General features: G+C 35.7%; 2 protein-coding genes across 2 annotated transcripts; one reads left to right on the top strand and one right to left on the bottom strand.

The window, feature by feature from the left end:
• Positions 1 to 2,218: 2,218 nt before the first annotated feature.
• On the top strand, positions 2,219 to 8,012 carry LOC147537288 (chromo domain-containing protein LHP1). Its single transcript, XM_086641835.1, has 7 exons — positions 2,219 to 2,983; positions 3,156 to 3,181; positions 3,313 to 3,399; positions 3,507 to 4,553; positions 6,959 to 7,019; positions 7,106 to 7,167; positions 7,634 to 8,012. Exons 1-6 carry the CDS (start codon positions 2,474 to 2,476, stop codon positions 7,148 to 7,150), a joined length of 1,776 nt encoding a protein of 591 aa, XP_086497961.1. The 5' UTR covers positions 2,219 to 2,473; the 3' UTR covers positions 7,151 to 7,167; positions 7,634 to 8,012.
• LOC147537287 (RNA-binding KH domain-containing protein) lies at positions 7,490 to 16,086 on the bottom strand. The gene is made up of 9 exons (XM_086641834.1): positions 14,997 to 16,086; positions 11,664 to 12,083; positions 10,726 to 10,977; positions 9,513 to 9,902; positions 9,341 to 9,417; positions 9,007 to 9,118; positions 8,724 to 8,890; positions 8,465 to 8,574; positions 7,490 to 7,840 (listed from the first exon to the last, which is right to left on the bottom strand). The coding sequence occupies exons 1-7, from the start codon at positions 15,750 to 15,752 to the stop codon at positions 8,747 to 8,749; spliced, it is 2,151 nt and encodes a 716-aa protein (XP_086497960.1). The 5' UTR covers positions 15,753 to 16,086; the 3' UTR covers positions 7,490 to 7,840; positions 8,465 to 8,574; positions 8,724 to 8,746.
• Between the last annotated feature and the right edge of the window lie 5,594 nt (positions 16,087 to 21,680).

The following is a 21,680-nucleotide window of genomic DNA, read 5'->3' as shown; positions in this document are numbered from 1 at the left end:
TTAAATTTAAAACTTAACAACCTATTTTAAAAAATCTTCTTCCACAAAATAATTTAAAAGATTTCTATTACTGAGAGCATCTCCAGCTCAAAACTAAACAAAATTTGGCTAAATTCAAATTGTCCTATGCGTCAAGTCTTAATTGAAATTCCTATAAAGCACTATTAAGATCTTCAAAAGAAATTTCAAATGTTGAGTGGACAACTGAAATATTTAATAGAAATCTCAAATATTAAGTATTTTCTTGAAACATTTTAGACATTTATAAATTAGTTAGGTGCTTTAGATGGATAGTTTTGTATTTAGTATCGAGTATACCATAGAAGCCCGAAAGAGAAATCTAGAATATTGAGTTTCTTCTTATGAAATCTTAGAAATAAATGTTGTCACATTATTTTAAGATTGAAATTGAATTTTGCAGTGGAGGGATTATGTCATCATTCTTTTACTAATATAGTCTAGCCTCTATTCTTCTTGAATACATTTCCATACTATTAAGTAAATAGAATAGATATCTCATAAAAAAAAAGGTAAACAAATTAGATAGAACATAATATGGATCTTGCCCCATCACTTATTATGTAGAATTGAGTGATCTTCTTTCCCTAAAATAAAATAATTTATCGAGAGTTTTGACAAAAGTCCCTCATTGAGGAAATTGGGCCCAAGTCAAATTAGATGGACTAATAGGTTTTGCCGTTTTGGATAAATGTATTTGGTGCCCATAGGGAAACTTTTGGGCTCTAAAAAATAGGAGTATCTATATAACAAAACACATTGGTTGTGACTAGGACAAAGTGACTAGGATCAAAAAAGAGAAAAATTGTCAACTGAATTTGGACCTTATATTTAATTTTCATTACTTTAGTAGATGTTAATCATTCAATTTTTATTCTTAATTACTCTAATGTACTCTTAACTACCGCATGCAAATGCAATATAGGGAAAATAAACTTATGCCAATACTTTTCGTGTTCTTTCACTTCAATTTTTTTTAGTAAGGTTTATATACGATTTCTTGTTTTCTGGAATCGATATACCAACAAAAAATCATAAAAAGATTGATAATACAATTTATGGCATCGGTTCTTCATTTATTTTTCTTTGTTAAACTTAAAATTTCAACCCCAGACTCTCTGTCTCTCCCTATATATATATATATATATATATATATATATATATATGTAAATATATATGTAAATCGTTTATATAATTATATTTGTTTATTTTATTGTCCATGATTATTAAAGAATCATGGTTCGCGTCATGCCAACTCTGAAGTAATAGCGCACTTATCCCTCTTCAGTGAAGGATGAGCAGTACGATTATCTCTTCAAACTGTTTTTTTGCGTATATATCTTACCCAAGTTATTGATATGCACTCATTGTTAAGGTTGCCTCCAATTCTTTTCTTCTTCTTTTTGTTGAAAGGTGTCTAATTTTTAATGTGGACGTACAGACATCTCAAGTGTAATTTGTTGGTGTCTTTTATCTCAAGTCTTACAAATACTGAGTATAAACTTATGTGTGATATAAAGTTTTCTAGCAAATTGTAACTGATTATATATAATTCAAAGCACCTAAATGATATCATGAATTCCAAATAAATTAACTTGTATATTAGATCAACCATAACTATATTAGTATTTTATTTCTCGCCTACCTTTAGAAATTGTTTTGGTTTGGGTATATTTCATTAGTTTTTTTTTTGTTGAAATATATTTCATTACTTTACAATCAATAGTTTGTTTTCGAAATTAGATTATCAAATTATTAGTTTGGTTTGTTTCTATTAAAAAAAGGAAATCAAATAATGATAAAAGGAGATCTACTAATCGAGTACTTTTACAAATCGAGGTTATTCATTGTGGAAAAACACAAGAGAACAAGAAAACTAGCAGAAACTTTAAGTGACTTGTTTTGATGTGTCTCTAATGTTCTTAGAGCCACTAAACTGGGAGTCACGACAAGTCACGAAAGATAACAAGTTTTGTGAGTGTCTAACAATTTGGACTATATTTTCTTATTACCATACTATGTGTCTCCTTTATAAGAGATGACATATTTTTATCGGAATATTTGTTTCAAACACGTAAAATACTCGAAGAACGCATTCGTGCCGGAAGCACCGGTTATGCCTAGCCTTATCAAAAAGAGAAGGGAAAATGCTAAGTGTACAAAAAAATTTTGATAAAATATTTGACTTAATGAGTCATACGGGTAAAAGAACGTCGATTAAAGTTAAGGTTTGAAAGAGAGTCATTAAGTCAAGGATTCTGTCAAGGGGTTTGTGAAAGATTTTGTCATTATAGCAGTCCGCGATAAAAATTAGGGATGAAGAAGAAATGTACTTAAAGTAGAGAAAGAGAAAAGTGGGGATGAACAACCAAAATTACTGAGTGAAGACGAAGAGAGAGAGAGACGAAGAGAGAGAGACGAAGAGAGACGAAGAGAGAGAGAGAGAGAGAGAGGGATGAGAGGAAGAGGAATAGGGAGAGGAAGAGGGAGAGGGAGAGGAGGACGAGGACGTGGAGAATGGAGGAGGCTGAGGGATGAACCTGACGAGTTCGATGAAGTTGAATCGGAAGATGAGGACTTGATTATGTCAAGAATAGAGGAAGAGGAAGAAAGAGAAGAAGAGGAAGAAAAAGAAGAAGAAGAAGAAGAGGAAGAAAAAGATGAAGAGGAAGAGAAAGATGAAGAGGAAAATGGAGAAGAACAAGAGGAAGAAATTATGGACGAAGATCAAAGTAATCAAGTAGAAGCTGCAAACGGAGAAGAGGGGGAAGAAGATGCAATCGTTGGAGAAGAAGAAGAGAAAGATGCTATCGTTGTTGAAGGAGAACAGGAGGAGGAAGAAGAAGAAGAAGATGCTGTAGCTGGAGAAGATGGAAATGAGAAATCTTCACCAAAACCAGAACAAAAACAAAATGAAGAAGTGTATTATGATATTGAATATATACGGAAGAAAAGATTTGTAAAGGTAAAAATTCCCCAAATTATCAACTCAAAATCTCAGCTACCCATCACCCTAATTTTGAAACCCTAGCTCTATTTTTCTTAGTAATTGTTTATCTCAATCTCAATATATTTTTGCTATTTCAACTGATATTGTTTTAATTTTTGCTTGATTATGTCTGATTGATAACCAAAAGGGAGAACCTCAATACTTGATAAAATGGTACGTATTATTAAAATCAAATCGAAAGTTTCAATCTTATTTTGATTTGTTTTAATTCTTACTGACAGAACTGAAAACCCCTCTTTCTTTCTCTCACTAGAACTAACCCTTTGTTCTTTTCTATAACTTAGGTTGGATTGGCCTGAATCGGCCAATACATGGGAACCATTTGAAAATGTGAAACAATGCAAAGAAATCCTGGAAGCATTTGAAGATAGGTTCTCTCTCTCTCTCTATACCCTCATCTATTGTTATTCTGACTTTTGTTTATATTCATACTTCAATTCTTTCTATTCATTCTTGTTTTCTTCTTCATAATTTACAGTTTATTAGTAGAACAAGCTTCACCTTCAGGGACTAAGCGCAAAAGCGGGGGTTCTCCTACTCCACCGAAGAAGAAACGCTTGCGTTTAACCTCGAGCTCATCTGGTTCTAAGGCTGGGAGTGTGTCTAGTTCCAAGGCTGGGAAGAGCTCTGGTTCTAAGGCTGGAAGTGTCTCTGGTTCTAAGGCCAGGAAGAGCTCTGGTTCTAAGGCCGGGAAGAGCTCTTCTTCTAAGTCTGTGAATGGCTCTGGATCTAAGTCTGTGACTGGCTCATTTTCTATAGCTCGGAATGGTTCTGGTTCTAAGTCTGTAAAGGGCTCTGGTTCCAAGGCTGGGAATGGCTCTGCTTCGAGAGATGGAAATAAGTCTGGGGCTGTATCATCTGCTTCGGTTGACACTTCAAGCTATTCAAGTCTTCGTCGTTCTGATAGAGTATGTGCTAGTGTTAGTAAATCAGCTAGTAGCAAGGATCTAGGAAATGGGATATTGAGGAACGAAGAGAATAAGAATCTGGAAGGCAACTCCCGTCAAACTGAGAATGGGGATGGGTCATCAGACATTCGCGTACAGGATGAACAAAACAAGGGAGAAAGTGAAGACTCAAAGCTCAATGAGCCCAAAGGGGCAGAAAATTTAAGTTCGGGAAATGGAAACCTTTCTGTAAGTGTTTCTGGTACCGAGGCTTCAGAGCAAGATGGTAATACAGATAGGGTTTCAATACCAGAGGTTGGTGAACCTGTCAATAGCAATCGTTTCACGGGAGCTCGTAGGAGAAAATCTGGATTTGTTAAGAGGTGTAAAAACGGTTTGCCTTCTTTAGAAGTGAACGAGACCCAAAATGAAGCAAGGGATTCCGTGGATTCAGGAGATAAGTTAGAAACAGTTAGGGTAGAAGATGGTGAATTACCAATGAGGAATGATTCAGGTGGTAATAATAGGATGGAAACTTCGGGAAACTCATTTACTATAACCAATATCATCAGGACTGTTGGCTATGTAGCGTCACCAGACAATGTACAAGACAACTTGGTTACTTTTTTGGCTGTGAGGTAACTGAACTAACTCATTCTTGTTATTTAACATCTTTTGTGTCTATTACTGTTATTTTTCTTAAGCCAATAGTGTTAATTTTCAAGAATTTGTGTTTGGTTTTATATTAAAACCTACATCTCTCATTATGCTAACCTTTTTGTTCATATATTTACAATTTACATTGGGACATTTAGTCATGCTTTTACCATTTTCTGATCTACTTGCTTGCAGATTACTTTGTTTCTTGATGTGAGGAAAGAGTCTTACTACCCATAGTTAAGCTAGTGTGTAAAACGTATTTACCAAGTGTACATTAATATCCACATCAAATATCGTCAAGACACGCATATTGGATATCGGCTTGGACACACAAAAACATGGTGTTGACTCAGTGTCAGTGACGAAAACTTGACACATTAAGTGAACTGACTTTTGATTGCTGATAGACCTTAACTGTCCAAAAGAGAGCTGAAAAAAAACTCTATATTGTGGATTGTGGTTAGCTCGTTCCCGTCTTGTTTCTTTAACCTTGCTATTATGGGTTGGTTGAGGAGGTGGTCTTCTCTTACTTGTGCCTTTTTTAAGTAGAATTTGTATGTGGGTTGCCTGACTCGTACTAAATGTGGATGAGGATACCACATAAAGCAAATTAGTTAATGAAGGAGAGTGACTAGTGTTGGATTTTAAGCCTGGGGTTACTGTTATTCTCTTCTCAAAATTTGGATGAACGTGTGTGAACTTGGAAGAATCGAAACATACAGATATACAATAACAGATAAACCTTACCCTTGAGGAAACCGGAGAACCTCTATATTGTGGTTCATGTAGTATCCTTTTTTCTTTCGTTAATCTAGTTATTAAAGGTTGGTTGAGGAGATCTTGAAGATTGAACATAAATATCTCTATAAGTGTGTGTGTGTGTGCGCGCGCGCGAGCGCACGTGGCTGTGACACAAGAATCTCTGCAAAAGGTATATGAGTTCTCCATTGGTCAAACTCAAAAGAACGAAAACATAGACTCGGACACAAGTCAGTATATACCACAAATTAGAGTAAGGAGATTATAGCCTAAGACTGGGAAAGTAGTGAAAAAATTGATATACTTTCAGAGACAATCTAGGTATTTTGCTTACTATAGATTTGTCTTGGTTACATGTTCAGCCGACAATTAAGGGCTAAGTCCATGTATATATACCTTGCCACTGGTATGAATCGAAAATATCATTGAACAATATCTCCCTTTTAATCTCATATCCTATAATATTTTTGGTATCTTTTCATGAAGTGTTCGTAGTTCGTAGTTCGTAGTTCGTACCACCCTTTTGGAAAACCCCATTGTGTTTAACCCCTCATCCTTCTCGTTGAATGTATTTAGTAATACCCAGTTGAGATTTTTGATGGTTATTACTTGATTGAGCAGTGTTTACATGGTCCCTGTTTATGTTAAGGTGTGATTTTCTTGTTGACATTTACTGTATAAAGTGTAGATCGCCTTCTCTCCTCTGCTACTAACAATACTCTCGAGCAGATACTACTAGCAAAAGAGAAGGTCGACCCAGTTTAACTTACCCACAGACAAGGTTATGAGCTCTCTCCCGACTAGGTGAAAGGGCAAGTCTCACTGAGGGGAGGTTTGCTCATGGCTTTCCGCCAACTCACGCCTGTTTGTTGGACTCTCGGATGCTGCCACCTTCCATGTCATTAAGAATAAGAAATGCCCTTGATCAGAAACTACTTTGCAATGCCTTGAAGAGAATGCACATGGCTGCAGAGTTTCTCCCATGGCTTGCCTGATAAATATTTTTATGGTTAATTGTCTGAGGTAGCTGAGACTAGTTAGGAGTCGAGTCCTGTTTTGTCCGGTGATATCTACTACTCCTACTATATTTGTCTTCCAAATCTTAGAACGCTTCCTTTTTGGGTTATCACTCTCGTGAATAGGCTGGAAAACAAGTATTATGGTGCTAGTGGTTTCGTTATGTGAAACCTCTCTAGGTTTCCGGTGATGTTTGTTCTTAAAAGTTTAGATATGAAGTCTAACTGAGAATTGTATTAATTTGAGTCAGATTTCAGGATATTTGTGGTTATCTGCCTGGTTCAACTAGTTTTTGTGAATGGGCAAGTTGAATTGATTTTGGGTCTAAATTGCACTTCAAATTAAGCTTGTATTATTTTATTGGTGACAACATAACATGACTGAGTACTGATTCTAACCAAAACAAGCCGTACTCGGTGAGTCAGCCTCAGGCGACACCCAGAAATGGTATTGATGGTATTGGACCTATTGGTTGTCTGAAGTCTGAGGAGTATCTTTTGCTTTCTCTCTTCTTTAGAAAAAGAAAGTAAGCAAGATAAGCATGTCATGTTTCTAGATCCTATTGTGTATGTTGGGAATCATTTGCTCGATTTTTATAAATTTACAGATCGGACGGGAAAGAAATAACGGTGGATAACAAATATCTCAAGGAAAACTATCCCTATCTGGTATTTCCGCCTCTACTTACACGATTTAGTGATATAATATTGGAGCTTGAAGGAGGTACTAAGATGTTTTTCTACTCTAATTGCAGTTGATAAGCTTCTATGAACGACATCTTCGTTATACCACTCCGTGAGATGATACTCCAGAAAGGTACTTCATATAACCCCTTCACATATTGTCATTAGTCTTTCCCTAAATCCAAAATTCTTACCTAAATATATTGAGGACAACCAAAGGCAATGGTTATCTCGAAGTTTATTTTCAATAAATAAACGTTCAAACTTGCAAACCTAGTTTATCATCATAAGTATTAGAACACCCATCAGTCTCTGCTAATAAAGCCATTATCTTCTTTTGCAATAAATAAACGTTCAAACTTGAAAACCTAGTTTATCATCATAAGTATTAGAACCCCCATCAGTCTCTGTCAATAAAGGCATTATCTTCTTTTGCAATAAATAAACGTTCAAACTTGAAAACCTAGTTTATCATCATAAGTATTAGAACCCCCATCAGTCTCTGTCAATAAAGGCATTATCTTCTTTTGCATGTACGAGTTTGTTGGTGATACAGAAAACTCAAAAGCAAACTAACATACATTATTTACTCTGTGCAGGGAAGTGATTTTTTGTTCAAGTAGTACAAGCATCTTCATGGCATACCTTTGGTGTTCTTGACTTTATCGAGCGTTGCTGCTGACGGGAGGAAATTCGGAAGTGCTACTCTTGACTGGTACTCGGCTTCAGTGTCTTATCGTCTGGGGAGGCTACTTTTCTAAATCTTTCTGACTTTTGAGACTATCGATGGCTGTCATGTTGTATGTCTGTATGTAAAATGTCATAGGAATGGTTAGTTGACCGTATACCATAAGCACAATTTGGGTAAACTATTATGCTTTTTTATGTTTATGCAGACATATGACTTCCTTATATCAAAGTGACCCTAGATATTATTATTCATATATGATACACCTGGATGATGGTTTTATAGTTTTATATTAATCCATTTAACCACAGGGATATGTTGTTAAGATCTTATGCAGTAATATGGACATGAGAAAGATATCGATACTTGACCACGAGGTGCTATCAAATACCGATATCAGGCGTCCAAAGTGACTGCTTTATTATCATTTTCTATTGTTACCTCTCAAGCTGGTTCATCATACACTATTTCACCCTTGTCTCTGTATCTAACTGTTTTAAAATGGATTTGAGAAACTGAATTTTTTTTAACAAGGCCTCGATTCACCATTCTAGGTCTTGTTATACAAAAATTGTTCTACTAAGAGAAAAAACAAAAAACAAAGCAGAAACTCTGGTACATTTTCGTATGGAAATATTTTACAAGTCAAAGGAAATTAAATCCAGGCAGAGGAAAAAAATATTTCATCAAAAACACAACCAATGAGTAAAATGAGGGTAAAAGTCTTTTAAGATGTACATACCTTTGATCGGGATAGCAGGATAAAACTGCAAGAAGGTAGAGATGGGGTTTCGCCAGGTGAGAGAAGCTTTGATTGTTGAATCCAATATCTTATTAGTGTCCACACCAAATCTGCAATGTTGTAGGAATGAAACAAGATAAAGAACAAATAAAGGTTTTCTTACATTCTAACTACAAGATGTGAGATCTTTCAGCCAAAATTTGCAAATATAGTTGCTAATGTTAACGAGTTGAGCCGACGCTTCTACACTTTTGTTTACCTTTGGATCTACAGACAAGAATTTTAGGGCTTGTTCATTCCAGAAAGAATGAAAGCCTGGATAAGGCTCTGAGCTCCATATATCTGATCTTGTGTTCCAGATACTACGACCACTCCTTCGGTACTCCCAGGTCTAGATTTCTGAACAACTACATTTGCACCTGAGATCTGATCCCCATATATGCAGGAAAACAGATAAAATTAGAGATGCAGCTCACTGAGATACGCATAAATGCATAGTAGCAAAAGAAGAAAATGAAACAACACCATAACAAGTCCCTTACCTGCCTGATTTGATTTAGTTCACTACTATTCTCCCCACAGATGTGACCTAACAACATTAAAGGAACTAGCACCTCAATGGTGGTATATGCTCCAGGCCCCACATGATTTCCACTGCAAGAAAAGTGTTTGAAGGTTGAAATTTTGTGTATCGATCAGTAGAGAACACAGATATGTGCAATTTCAAGACTCATGTTTGATCTTAAATAATTTCTTGACGTATTGTGCTATATATTTAGAGAAGATTTCCTCTATGGATCTGGATATTATGATCTTGCTTCGTTAGTCGATACGTAAAAAAATTATATTACAGAAAGGAAAGGATTGATATTATACCTGTTAATGGGCCCATTTCTCGGGTCCAAGACTACCCCTGCTTCTGCAGGACACCTAAGGTTTCCAACATTTGCGGGCTGGGGAAAAAAGAAACATGATGGATTTGTTGTGTTCTAAGATTTGCCTGTTTAGAAAATCGAAATGACCAACCAAGAAAGAACATAACACTTACCTGGGGAGCCCATAACCTTGGAGATGGAGGTCTATCGAAGGTAGGTCCATGTACTGGTCTATCACTGCCATAAGAATACGGAACTCGATCCACATTACTGATACCAGGATTATCCATTCCATGCATGGGCATCCGATGTGGGTCCATGTATGGTGGAGGCCCAGTAGAATGGTCTAAACTGTTGGGATATCCAACTGAAGGAGGATAATGTCCTGGAGAGGTATGCTCGTGTCTTGGTCTAAACATCGGAGTGTGTCCTTCAATTGGAGAAGACATATATGGCGGGCCACCCATGTTCGGGTAAGGTACTTTTATCGGGAAAATGGTTTCCCTGATCCTACCAGTAATGTGAAATAGAGCATCCTGAACACATTGCAGATTGCCAATAACCTGTCGAAAATATACCAGGGGTAAGTTTCATATATAGACTAGAACCGAGGTCCGACATTAAATTCTAAGCCAAATAATGCAGCTAAAAAATGAAACATGTTGACATAAACACCAAAACCTGGAGGTCCCAGGTTCGATTCCTAGAGGAGGTGGAATCCATGGTTATTGAATTTGGGTTATTACAGGTATGAATAATGTAATAAGTTTGCAGGGCTTTAGGCCTCTTTCATTTTGTTGGGCTTTAGCCCTCTTTCATTATTGGTTTAATATAGGTGGTTATCGTGCTTATCACATCTTCAAGATGTATCAATGCCTTGTAACGACTAACGTAGATCATAGGAATTAGGAACAGTAAGTTGCCAACACAGATTCATTCTTCTGTTCTTTAAAGCAGAAGATATTTCCAATTTCCAACAACAATTGATCTAATCAACTGAAACTAATTGCAGGAAATCTGAAATGCAAATTGTTCCCTCTTTTTCATTTTTCAAGCCAAATTAACAGAAAATGTGAAAAGAAACCCTACATACATCCTCATCTAATATTAGTTAGGTTAGTGAATATGCAGTAAAATAGTTAGCACAAGACCATATAGAAAAGAACCTCAAACCATGAAAATGCAGTTTTTTCTCAAGAGTCAAGACACATATTAAGTCATGATGCAAAACCATTTGATAAGATCTTCATATGTCAAGTTTCAACCTATTGAGACTAATGATAAAAAAAACTACATAAGTTCCATTAATGCCCTCATAATCCTGTACAACATAAGTGAATTACTATGTAAAACTATAAGATACTTGATGCAGAAAGTATAAAATACCTGCACGACTTCGTCATTTGGGACACCAAATTTTGGAACTTGCTCCCTTGCAAAAATGCGTATACTAGCACCTGTTGTTCTTCTCATTTCCGTAATGATGGAACCACCCTTACCCAACAAACATCCAACATGCTGGGAAGGCAGTAAGAGAGTAGCAACAACTGCTGCACCTGGTTCAAATCCCACCTCTGCAATTCTAGAATGGACACGAATAACAGCATCTTGGGCGGGAGAATGTCTTTGATCCGCATGCTGCAACAAATGAAAATTAGCAAGATCAGGAAAAAAATTAAGAAGGGTTTAACAACTGAGATAAAGATTCACACAGAAATTGTACATATTCAAAAAGTTATACTCATATGACACTAACATACAGGATTGTGTTGAAAATGACCATGACAATGAAATATGGGATAGGCCATCAGTTCATCCGTCCAAAGAAATCTTGAGTATCAATCAACAACTAAGTTTGATGATCATAACACATCTTATCTGTTGCATACTTTTTGAGGCCATCAGTTCATCCGTCCAAAGAAATCTTGAGTATCAATCAACAACTAAGTTTGATAATCATAACACATATTATCTGTTGCATACTTTTCCAGGCCATCAGTTCATCCGTCCAAAGAAATCTTGAGTATCAATCAACAACTAAGTTTGATGATCATAAAACATCTTATCTGTTGCATCGATGATCATAGTGAATGGTCCAAGAAAATGCATGTACAAATGACAGTTATGACCATGATGGTTGACTTACCTACAGAGACCTCTTAATGCAACCCATTCCTGATCCTATCCCCTTCAGTGTCTCAGCGATCAACATAAAGTGCCTAAGATTTCTTTAATTCTATTTCAATTGAAATATAAAAAATGGTACTTACTCGCCAGTTGCACTATACTAGTTGACAGGAAAGTAGTAAATGATTTATACTTGCCTCTCTTGCAGATATGATAACAACTCGCTCATCTGAATCCGGCGATGCATCAGCAATTTTGATGGAAGCACCGGTATCACTTTGTATAGCTCTTATTATAGAGCCACCTTTCCCTATTAAGCTACCAACTTTGTCAAGATGGCATAACAACCTATAGACAACCTCCTCTTCAGGAACCTTTCTGTGGCTCACTTCCATACTCTCAGATCCTGGAAAAGAAGAATAGACCCTTGAATGATGATCCACAGAATGTGTACCAGATGGATACCCCCTCGAAGGAAACTGATCAGCCATAGCACTGCCCCGAAGCCCTGACGGTTTAGGTGGAGCACCATTGATTGCATCTGGCCTCCAGTTGTCTTGCAGACAACTGGAAACGGATACAAGAGCTTTCCTGACAGCTGAAAAACTCCCTGTTATCTGATGACCACAACACATCAAATAGAGAAGTGTACAAAAATAGATTCCAAGGACATACATACCATCACATATCGCTTAAAGAAAAGTTGACGAATTAAGAAGCAACTGGAAACAGTGAAGGCAACTTGTACGTTGGTAAACAACATTAGAACTTTAAAAATAAAATGACGCTTAGTATTAGACTAAAAGGAACTGAATGACTGATAAAAGTAAGAATATCTTGGTTACTAAAGCATTTCGCTAAATTAAGCCGAGGTATAACGAAGATTAGGAAAAGTTAGCAACAACCTCTCTGTTCTCCCACTTATCTGAATACTGGAGACGACAAACCTTAATCGTAGAAAAGACCACCGCTACCTACCACAGATTTACCCCAACTAAACAAAGGTTGTCTCCCACTTGTTTTGCCTGCTAGCTTTTCGAGTTAATCTATACCTGTCATGGGCTGTTCCAATAGTCTATACTGCTGCAGCAGCAGCAGGCTCTGAGGAACCTACCTAACTTGCTTCTAAAGGAAGCGGGAATAAACATGCTAAGTGTCGAAGGCCTCAGATGGTCACCTTTATTCCTACCTGTCTGGCCACAACAAAAATATTGTATTTCTCCAAGAAAAGGCTATTCATGACCTACAACTCAGTCATCTGGACTTACTGTACTCCGATACGAACTGACCAACACAGATAGTTCCACAGGTAGAGTTGCAAGCACAGTAACTTTCATCAGTGATCATGGATCTACTTGATACTTACTTCATTATACGTCGAAATGTGTAGTCAGAACACTATTTGTAGGACATCTATCGATCCTACAACTAATTTGCATGTTGTTTTTCTGTCTTCCCAAGGTTTTCTGAGTTTTACTTTTATTTTTTAAATAGCTTTTATAATTTTGTTGTTTCTTACATACAATGGTACTAAGTTTAGAAATATTTGATATTTCAACCAAACGAGCACAGTATTTCTCTTTCGGACTCGAGTGATAGGAAATTACACTTATAGTAAGTATTCCTTTATACCTTTAGGGAGAAATAACAAAATATTTGGATGAAAATAGTATGTTCTTTTAAGGAAGGAAAGAATATGAGTTAAAAAAAAGGTTAACTAAACAAGTACGAGAAAGAGCAAAATTTGCAAAACCAAATAAAATTAACGGTCTCCAGAATTTCGGAAAACAAAATGTTTTGATTACAATTTGGAGAAGAGAGAAATAAATGTCGAACATCTAGAAACCAAGGAACAAAATTTTGGTTTCTATGGAAATTTAAAAATTTTGGTCAGTCCGGAAATGGAAAAATTTCATAGAAATATTTGGGTTAGTGTGGAAATTTCACAAATCCATGGACATAATAGAAATATGATGCAACTGTATATAACAAAACTATTAAACCAAAATGAAGCATGAAAATGGCGCATACAACGGATTAACATAATCTATTAGTTTGACGGGGATTAAACAATTGCACACTCACGTCCGAGGGTAAATTGAGTAACTTCTTGACAATAACGCCTAAAAGATATAACAAACTCTATTAGTTTGAGAAGGTATCGTCAATAACACAGTCACACCAGGAATCTACTAAGATAAAATCAATCTACACACTTAAGTCAGGGGGTAAATCATTCAAATAGATTTAAAAAACATAACATAAAAATAGAGATATCTATGAGAAATGAAGATGAGAAGCATGAAGGAAGGATATATGCTTTTGGTTTTAGTTTTAGTTTTCGGATTTTTTTTTGGATTTCAATTATGTTAGTCAAAATTTTCATAATATCGTTGAAAAATTCGAAATTTCCAACAATTTCGGTCGAAATTTCTCTCATATTAATGGAAACTATGCACGAAATAGCTGTAAGTGTGATCTCGTGCACCTAATCAAAATTTTCCTCAATATTTCGCAAATTTCCAATAAACTCATCGAAACTTAATTCCTTGCTAAAACTACTTTTGTTTCCACCAAAATGTTTGTGCAAGAAAGAGAAAGAGAGAGAAAGAGAAAGAGAGTTTCGATAATAAACGACAAAATAGATCTACGAAGAGTGAGAATTGTAATAATTTATTTCTCTCCACGCTGCTAGTAGTATACCATCAACAGAAACTACATACCCGGAATTGTGCAGTCTCCATTTTAGTGGTTTTTATCCATTCAAATACTTATCACGTGCACGAAACTTGGAGCACTTAAGCTGGTACTTTCCATATCCATATAAAGTTTTGTATGTAGTCATATATATATATATATATATATATATAGTGTTTCTGTTGTCGCACATTTAGACCATACATAGTACTCTAGGTTAACCTTTGGTGTGCATAACTTGACAATGTGTGATATAAAACTGTAAAATAATTAATAATTAATAATTAAGAACTGATGTATACAAAGACTATTAATGTGTGTACGGGTGTGCCTCCATTTTGCGATTTCACCGCATCCGTCACTTTCACTAATAATAGACACCTACACAATGCACCAAATTACATAGCAATAACATGTCAAGTAAGCATCAGAACTCCACTTGCTTTCCTTATCCTTATGTAGTCCGAATGTTAAGAGACATAGATTCTTTCATTTTATAATATTTCAGATTGGAGATACAGTTTTAAGATAAAGAGAACCTCGATAAACGATTAACGGTCGTGACTTGGTCCAAGCATGCCGATTCCAAATGCTAAAGACAACTGAAGAAATTCCAAGTTCATCAGAAAGGCGAATGCCGGCTAAACGCTTTCTTCTTTTGTTGCTAAGGCCTCAATGCAATTGCCATATAAAGCAGTTTTTTATCGTTTACAGCATGTTATTAACATGAATACTCAATTCAAGCAATAAAAGTATAAAACTATCATAACTTTTCAATAAGAAGCAAGTATTGGAAAATTGGAAACAGAATAATAACCAATTTGGATTTATACCTGAATCAACTCATCCCCAGGAGACGCACATGCGGGGATATGATCCTTTGGAAGAACCCTAACCTGTGCTCCACTTCCTTGCCTTATCTTCTCCACAATTTTCCCACCTCTTCCAAGCACACAACCCACCTGATAGCTTGGTGCCAATAACCTACAAACTACTGAATTCGAATTTGTCGAAGATGTTGTTGGTTTCTCCTCTTCTCTCCCTCCTACTTCCCCTCCTGCTCCTACTCCATCTTCACTCTCTCCACCAGAAACTCCCACTACTCTTTCCTCATCAACTTTCAATATCCTCTCAAAAACCTTAATTAAAGCTAGCTGAGCAGGTGAAACATTTTCATCTTCCACCAACTTCATCAACTTACTCCCCAAATCTTCTTCCTCGTTACTGTTTTCTCCTCCAGCATTAACATCCCCACCGTCGTTGCCCTCACTCTCTTTTTTCCGTTTTAGGGTTTCAGCAACAATAAGAATAACTCGTTCATCACAACGAGGAACTGATTCATCTATACGAATTTTGGCACCTGTTTCTTCACGAAACTGACGAACAATTGAACCACCTTTCCCGATTACTCCACCAGTCTTAATTGCAGGACAAAGAATTCGAAATAGGGTTTCACCTGCCGAAAGCTTCAATGGTGGAGGTGGTGGCTTAAATGGCCGTTTAATCCCTCCGTTAAAATCATTCCGATCAATATTACTCGTTGATTGATGATCAAATGACCGTTTATTACTACTAAAACAACCCTCCATTTTTACTTACAAACAAAAACCCTAACCCTAAAACTCTTCTACTTTTAAGTTCCTTTCATTTCATCAAAAACAAAATCCCAATTTCAAATCAAAATACATGTACTCCTAATTCATCTTCTATCTACTTGAACTCTCAATGTCAGTTCGATCTTTACTCTCATATCTTTCAAACCTTCTGATAGGAACGAATTGCAGATGAGGTCAGTAATCTGCGTCAGGAAACTAGGGCATACAAGTGGAGATCTTATCGTCCCTTGTCGCTGTTTAGGCTATGGCAGCGACGCCGAATATATATATCTTTTCCCTCTAAAAGATGGTGCCTCGTTTGGGGAATAGAATTTTGGTTGGGGGGCCTATCGATTTTAGTGAATCACAATTGAGCCCCAATTAGATACACCTTAATTTTGAGTCCAAAAATTAACATCCAACAGTTTAGCCCTTGACGCTTTTAATTATCTATATAATAAAGGATGAATGTATCTTTTTTAGAATATACCCTCATTTCCAATAGCTAGAATTACACTTCTCAAACTTATCTTCAAGGGTTAGATTATATTTTCCGAATTTATCTTCAATAGCTAAGATTACACCTCCAAACTTATCTCCAACAGTTGGAATTATAAAACTGACTGCGCACACCGAGCATGAGTTATTGCCTCGTTTATCTTAAGGGAAGAAATTATACCTCGTAAACTTAGTTTTAATGGTGAACGTGGTCTCCATTATTTTTTTTTGTTTCTGGTTATGTTGGTGAAGTTCAATGGATATATGATGGATTTCGAGGGCTTCTTCCACTTTCATTTTGTTCTAGCTTGGTACTTTGGCGACATCGTTAGGTAATTCGTTTTTCTCATATGGACTAATGCTCCTCTAGGATACACAAATAGTTTATTTTAAGATTTTTTGTTTTATTTTATTAATCTTTTTCACTCGTTTGGCAACACAAAAATAAGTAACTTTTTTAGTCATTTAAGCAGAGAAGTTACAAAGTTAATTTATTAACGCAAAAATTTCCGACTTCACCTAAATTAAAATTTGACTTATTTTAAAGTTCAAAAGTTTTGTTTTTGACTTCAAAGTTAAGTTACTTAATTTGCATATACAAGAATATTATTTTATTATAATTTTTTCTTTGTCGACCTCTGCTCCACCGGAATAAAACTTTCACGGTCACCATACCTCCACCGCCGCACCTCCACCATCACTCACCGCCACCATCGCCAATTCTGGACCACAAACATCACATGCTTCCACCACCATCGTCACCATGGGTCCTCAACCACCCCCACCATACCTCAACCACCAACACCGTACCTCCACCACCGCCACAATCAACTTCCACGACCACCACCATCGTACCTCCATATTTCCATCACCACCACCACACCTTTATCTCCATCATCACCATACCTCCATTATCACCACCACCACCGCCATTTTCCCACCACCATATCCTCGTCATCACTGCCCCTATATCAACAGAACCACCATCATACTTCCACCACCACAGCACACCTCAATCATTACCGTGCGCCCCCCCCCCCCCCCCCCCCATTATCACTTTTGTCAAAGTAGTCATCTTGAAATCGTTCTAAAATGAATTATTCCATGAGAAAATAAATAGAAAAGTAAATTACATCTCCATATTAACTGTTTGATTTTTTTATTTATAAATAACTATGCTTATTCAATTATATTAAGAAAAAATGTATAAATAGAGAGAAAGAAATATAAAATATCATAACAAAAAATTATATTTTCAAATACAAAATTTGATGAGATGTTGAAATTTTGTTAGTTGTGATAACGATGGTTTTGGTATTGGTGGTGGCGATAGCATGCGAAAAGTTGTTATTTTTGTGTTAATAATGAAGAGGCGGTAGTATAGTGGTGATGTGGATATATGTTGTTGGGGAGATTTGCTGTTTGGACTCCCTTTCTTATAATCGACTTGCTGTTTGGACTCTCTTTTTCCAGAGTTGCATTTTGGACTCCCTTTTTTAAAATAAAAGGTTAAATATAACAGCTCCAAAATAATAATAGGTGAAAATACTGTTTTACCCTCTTCTTCAATTCCTCTTTCTTTCTCTCACTAGAATTCTCAAATATGAATTAGATTGAAGATGTAGAATCGGGAAAGACCCATTTTCCAAACAATCTAATTTCTATAACAATCCATTGGTATTGCAAAGATGAGAATGGAGATGGGATGAAAGACCTATCATGTGGACCAAAAATTTTTGTTAACTAAATATTAGCCACAAAGTATGAAGCCAATTGACGAAGGAAAAGAAACATGGGTATGGTTAGTGGTTTATTTATATACAAGTTTAGAGAGAGAAAAAGTGTGATGTTGGTGAAAGTAGGGTGATGACTGTTAATGGAAGAAGAGGCATGTTGAATTTAATGAAAAACAATCTTTGAAGTTCTTCTAGTTTCAGTTTTGGATGTATGATGGATTTAATGAAAATAATGGAGTATCCCATCTACATTATTGAACACTGAAGTGTTAATGTTGAACAATTCAATTTTGATTAAGTTTAGTGGCATGCCTGGTAAGTGTTTTAGTGGATTCATGGAAGAACCACAAGTTATGAAATTATTGTTTTTAATTAACCAAAATTAATATTATCCATGATAATTAGCCGTCGTGATTGGGTGGTTTTGGGTATTAGGGTTTCTATGGTGTGTGTTCTTAAATGGAGGAAGAAGATGAATGAATAAATAAGGGAGTCCAAACTACAATATTAATAATGTAAGGATAAAGTTGGAATTTTTGTAATTATAACTTTAGAGACGGAATATTCCTGGATGATTCCGTCAAAAGGGAGTCCAAAATGCAACTCTGGAAAAAGGGAGTCCAAACAGCAAGTCGATTATAAGAAAGGGAGTCCAAACAGCAAATCTCCCATGTTGTTGCTCGTGGAGTTGTGGCGGTTGTGTGGTCGTTAGTGGTGGCAGTCAGGCCCGTGTGAAGGGGATGCAGGTTTTGCGCCCGCACTGGACCCCAACACAAGTGATCAATTTTTTTAGAGGTTAATTAATTATTAATTTTGGTCTAGTAATAATACTAATAATAAATAGTGATCTTTAGAAAACAAATGTGTAGTAGCTCAGAGCCTCAGATGTGAGTTGGGTGAGCTCAACACATATTGTCTTAGGTTCAAATCTCATTTATAGTGGAAAATACACTGAAGCCTCTCAAAATCGAGTCTCTTCACGCTCTTTACAAATCTCATCTCTTTCACGCAAATCTCTATCTTTGAAACATTCTCACTTTGTCTCTCTATGGACTAGTCTATTATATGTATGAATATATATATATATATATATATATATATATGTGTGTGTGTGTGTGTGTGTGTATATATACGTACATAGATCTCTTTCTCTGGAAATCTAATATCTTTCACGAAAATTTCTCTTTTTCTCTCTCACACAAATTTCTTTCACTTTTTCTCTCTATCTCTCTTACTCCCTTTGTATCTCTCCTTCTCACAAACCCCTATTATTCTCAACTACAAATTTCTATCTAATCTTTTTTTCTACCCCATTCTCTCGATTGCGCTCTCTATCAAATCTACCTCCTTAGCCACTAATTTTGGATTGTGAAGATGGAAAAATTGAGTTTCTAATTTCGAATAAAACTTATACAAATCAAAGAAATCTTTATTTGAAAAGATGTTAGACCAATCATCTATAACTGCCATTCATTGAGTTTGGATTCATCAATGATTTAATATAATTTCTTACAGGTAAATTATTTTAAATTTTTGTTTATATCTTCCCGTATAATGTTTTTTGACCTCACATCTATACAACTGAGCCCTGATTCAAATTTAGCACCGAACCCCTAAATTGTTAGTCACGACCCTGACAGTAATGGTGTTGATTAGAAATGAATTTATGTTTACGATAGGGCCGATGGAATAGATCTAGTGTCAGTGGTTGAGTTGTGGCGGTGGAATAATATTAATGGAGGTGTGGTGATAGTGGTACAATGGTGGCAGTTATGTGGTGATTGAGTAATGGATATGAGGTGGTGGTGGTGATAAGTAGTGGTTATTAGTGGTGGAGTTGTCGCAATGACGAAGGATGTTGAGTTGGTGGTGGTGTTAAGTAGTGGTGGTGTTGATTGAGTTTTGGTGAGGTGGTTGTGATTGTGGGGTAGCTGAGAATATGGAGCGTTGTCTGAAACAAGACCTTTATAGATAATGTAAAGCATAACTTTTTTATGCATTTAGCGAAAATTCAAAATGAACTAACTTAGAATTTTTTTTTATCTCTAATGAATTTAAGTTGTATATTTTTTTCTCTTGGATATTTTGAAGCAAAACATACACAAGGAACTACACTTGTTTTTGTGAAAGAAGTTAAACAACGACGTTGATAAACAAACCTATATAAGACAAATACGAATTACAATCACCCAAGTTCTCGAAAGAGATGGGAGAAAATTAATATAAACATGAAAATATGATCTGAAATTACTTAAACAAACTTGTTATTTTCTTTAGTATGAGTCGTTGGAATAAATGAGATATAATCATTATTAGTTAATATATAAAAGTTAGAGAGACTACAAGATCAAGAGATTGAATATGAACAATCAAACATCTGAATAATAGTCAAAAGCTATAAGCTCTAGGCGATTGAAAATGAACAATCAACCATGAGAAAGTAGTGAAACTTGAGGCAAAAATTGGAAAAGGAAATCAAAATCGATTGTTTAGCTTTCCTGAGAGCAACTTAGTCGATTAAAATGACGAAGAATTTGTAGAGAGGTCGACCAATTCGTAACTCCATTGCCCAGAGTTTGAAGGAGAAGTTCGAGGAAGATTGTAACCCCCATCTTCTAATCGATTTTGATGAAGAAGTCGATACTATGTGAAGATTTGAGGAAATGAAGTAGTTATGGCAAAAGATTTCTCATTAATCCCACCTTTTAGAACACAGATTTCCTCTTAATGGTCGAATTTCACCGCGGAGATGATAATGGCAAAATTTATCCCATCTATTGGAGAATCTGTTTTCTTTTGAAAGATTTGGTGAGACAAATCTCATAGATATCACCATGGAGTTGATAAAGCATGTTAAAGATTTTCCTTGTCAGATGGATGCATAGATTTGACAATGGAAGTGGATATTGTGGAAGATTTCTTCTAAAATCCATATGTTAAAAATAGATTTCTTCTTAACGGTAGTTAATATCATCGTGGAGATGATAATGTCAGGAGTATGATTGCCTCGTTACGGTAAATAAAGCAGGACAAATCAAATTAGACGGTCCAGATTCATTGTTTTGGTATAATGTTTCATTGAGTGGGTAAACTAATTTTTTTTAGGTAGGTGAGAGATAAAAAAAGTCAAAATTTTATATCAAAGGGAACGAACGGTCAAGATTTTATATAAAAGGGAGCAAATGGTAGGATTTTTTCTTTCGGTTTGTCAAAGTCAGCACAAAACTTTGTGTTTTTGTATAATAGATTTTGAAGCTTCATTTATGGATATTGTGAGATGGTTTATGGTAGTGGTGGATGTGGTGTTTCGCCTAAAATATCCTTCTCGATATTTAAAGTTCAGCAATGTTGTCAAATATTTATCTGATTTGTCGATTACATAGTTGACTGAAAAGTACAGAATTATTTTGTCAACTCTAAAGTTAATAAATCAACCACGAAGATGGAAACGGGATTTCTTATAAGAAAAAAACAAAAACAAAAATAATATTGTATTGCCATTAACATGATCTCTATGCTGTAAGTACAAGTTATTTGTAGAAATAATAATCACACGACATTGATACATTAAATAGCTGAGGCGTGAGAGCACGTAGATAACAAATTCAACGTAAAAGCAAGCAATAATGATCTTAAGATGACATCAACATTCATGCTAATAAATCCTGCGATTACATAAGATTTAGTA

Source organism: Eschscholzia californica, unplaced genomic scaffold, assembly GCF_041429995.1.
Source record: "Eschscholzia californica isolate CP2 unplaced genomic scaffold, dmEscCali1.0.p SCAF_5, whole genome shotgun sequence".
Lineage (NCBI taxonomy): Eukaryota > Viridiplantae > Streptophyta > Magnoliopsida > Ranunculales > Papaveraceae > Eschscholzia > Eschscholzia californica.
The sequence above is the reverse complement of the archived record's forward strand: the minus strand, read 5'-3'. Positions and strand labels throughout refer to the sequence as shown.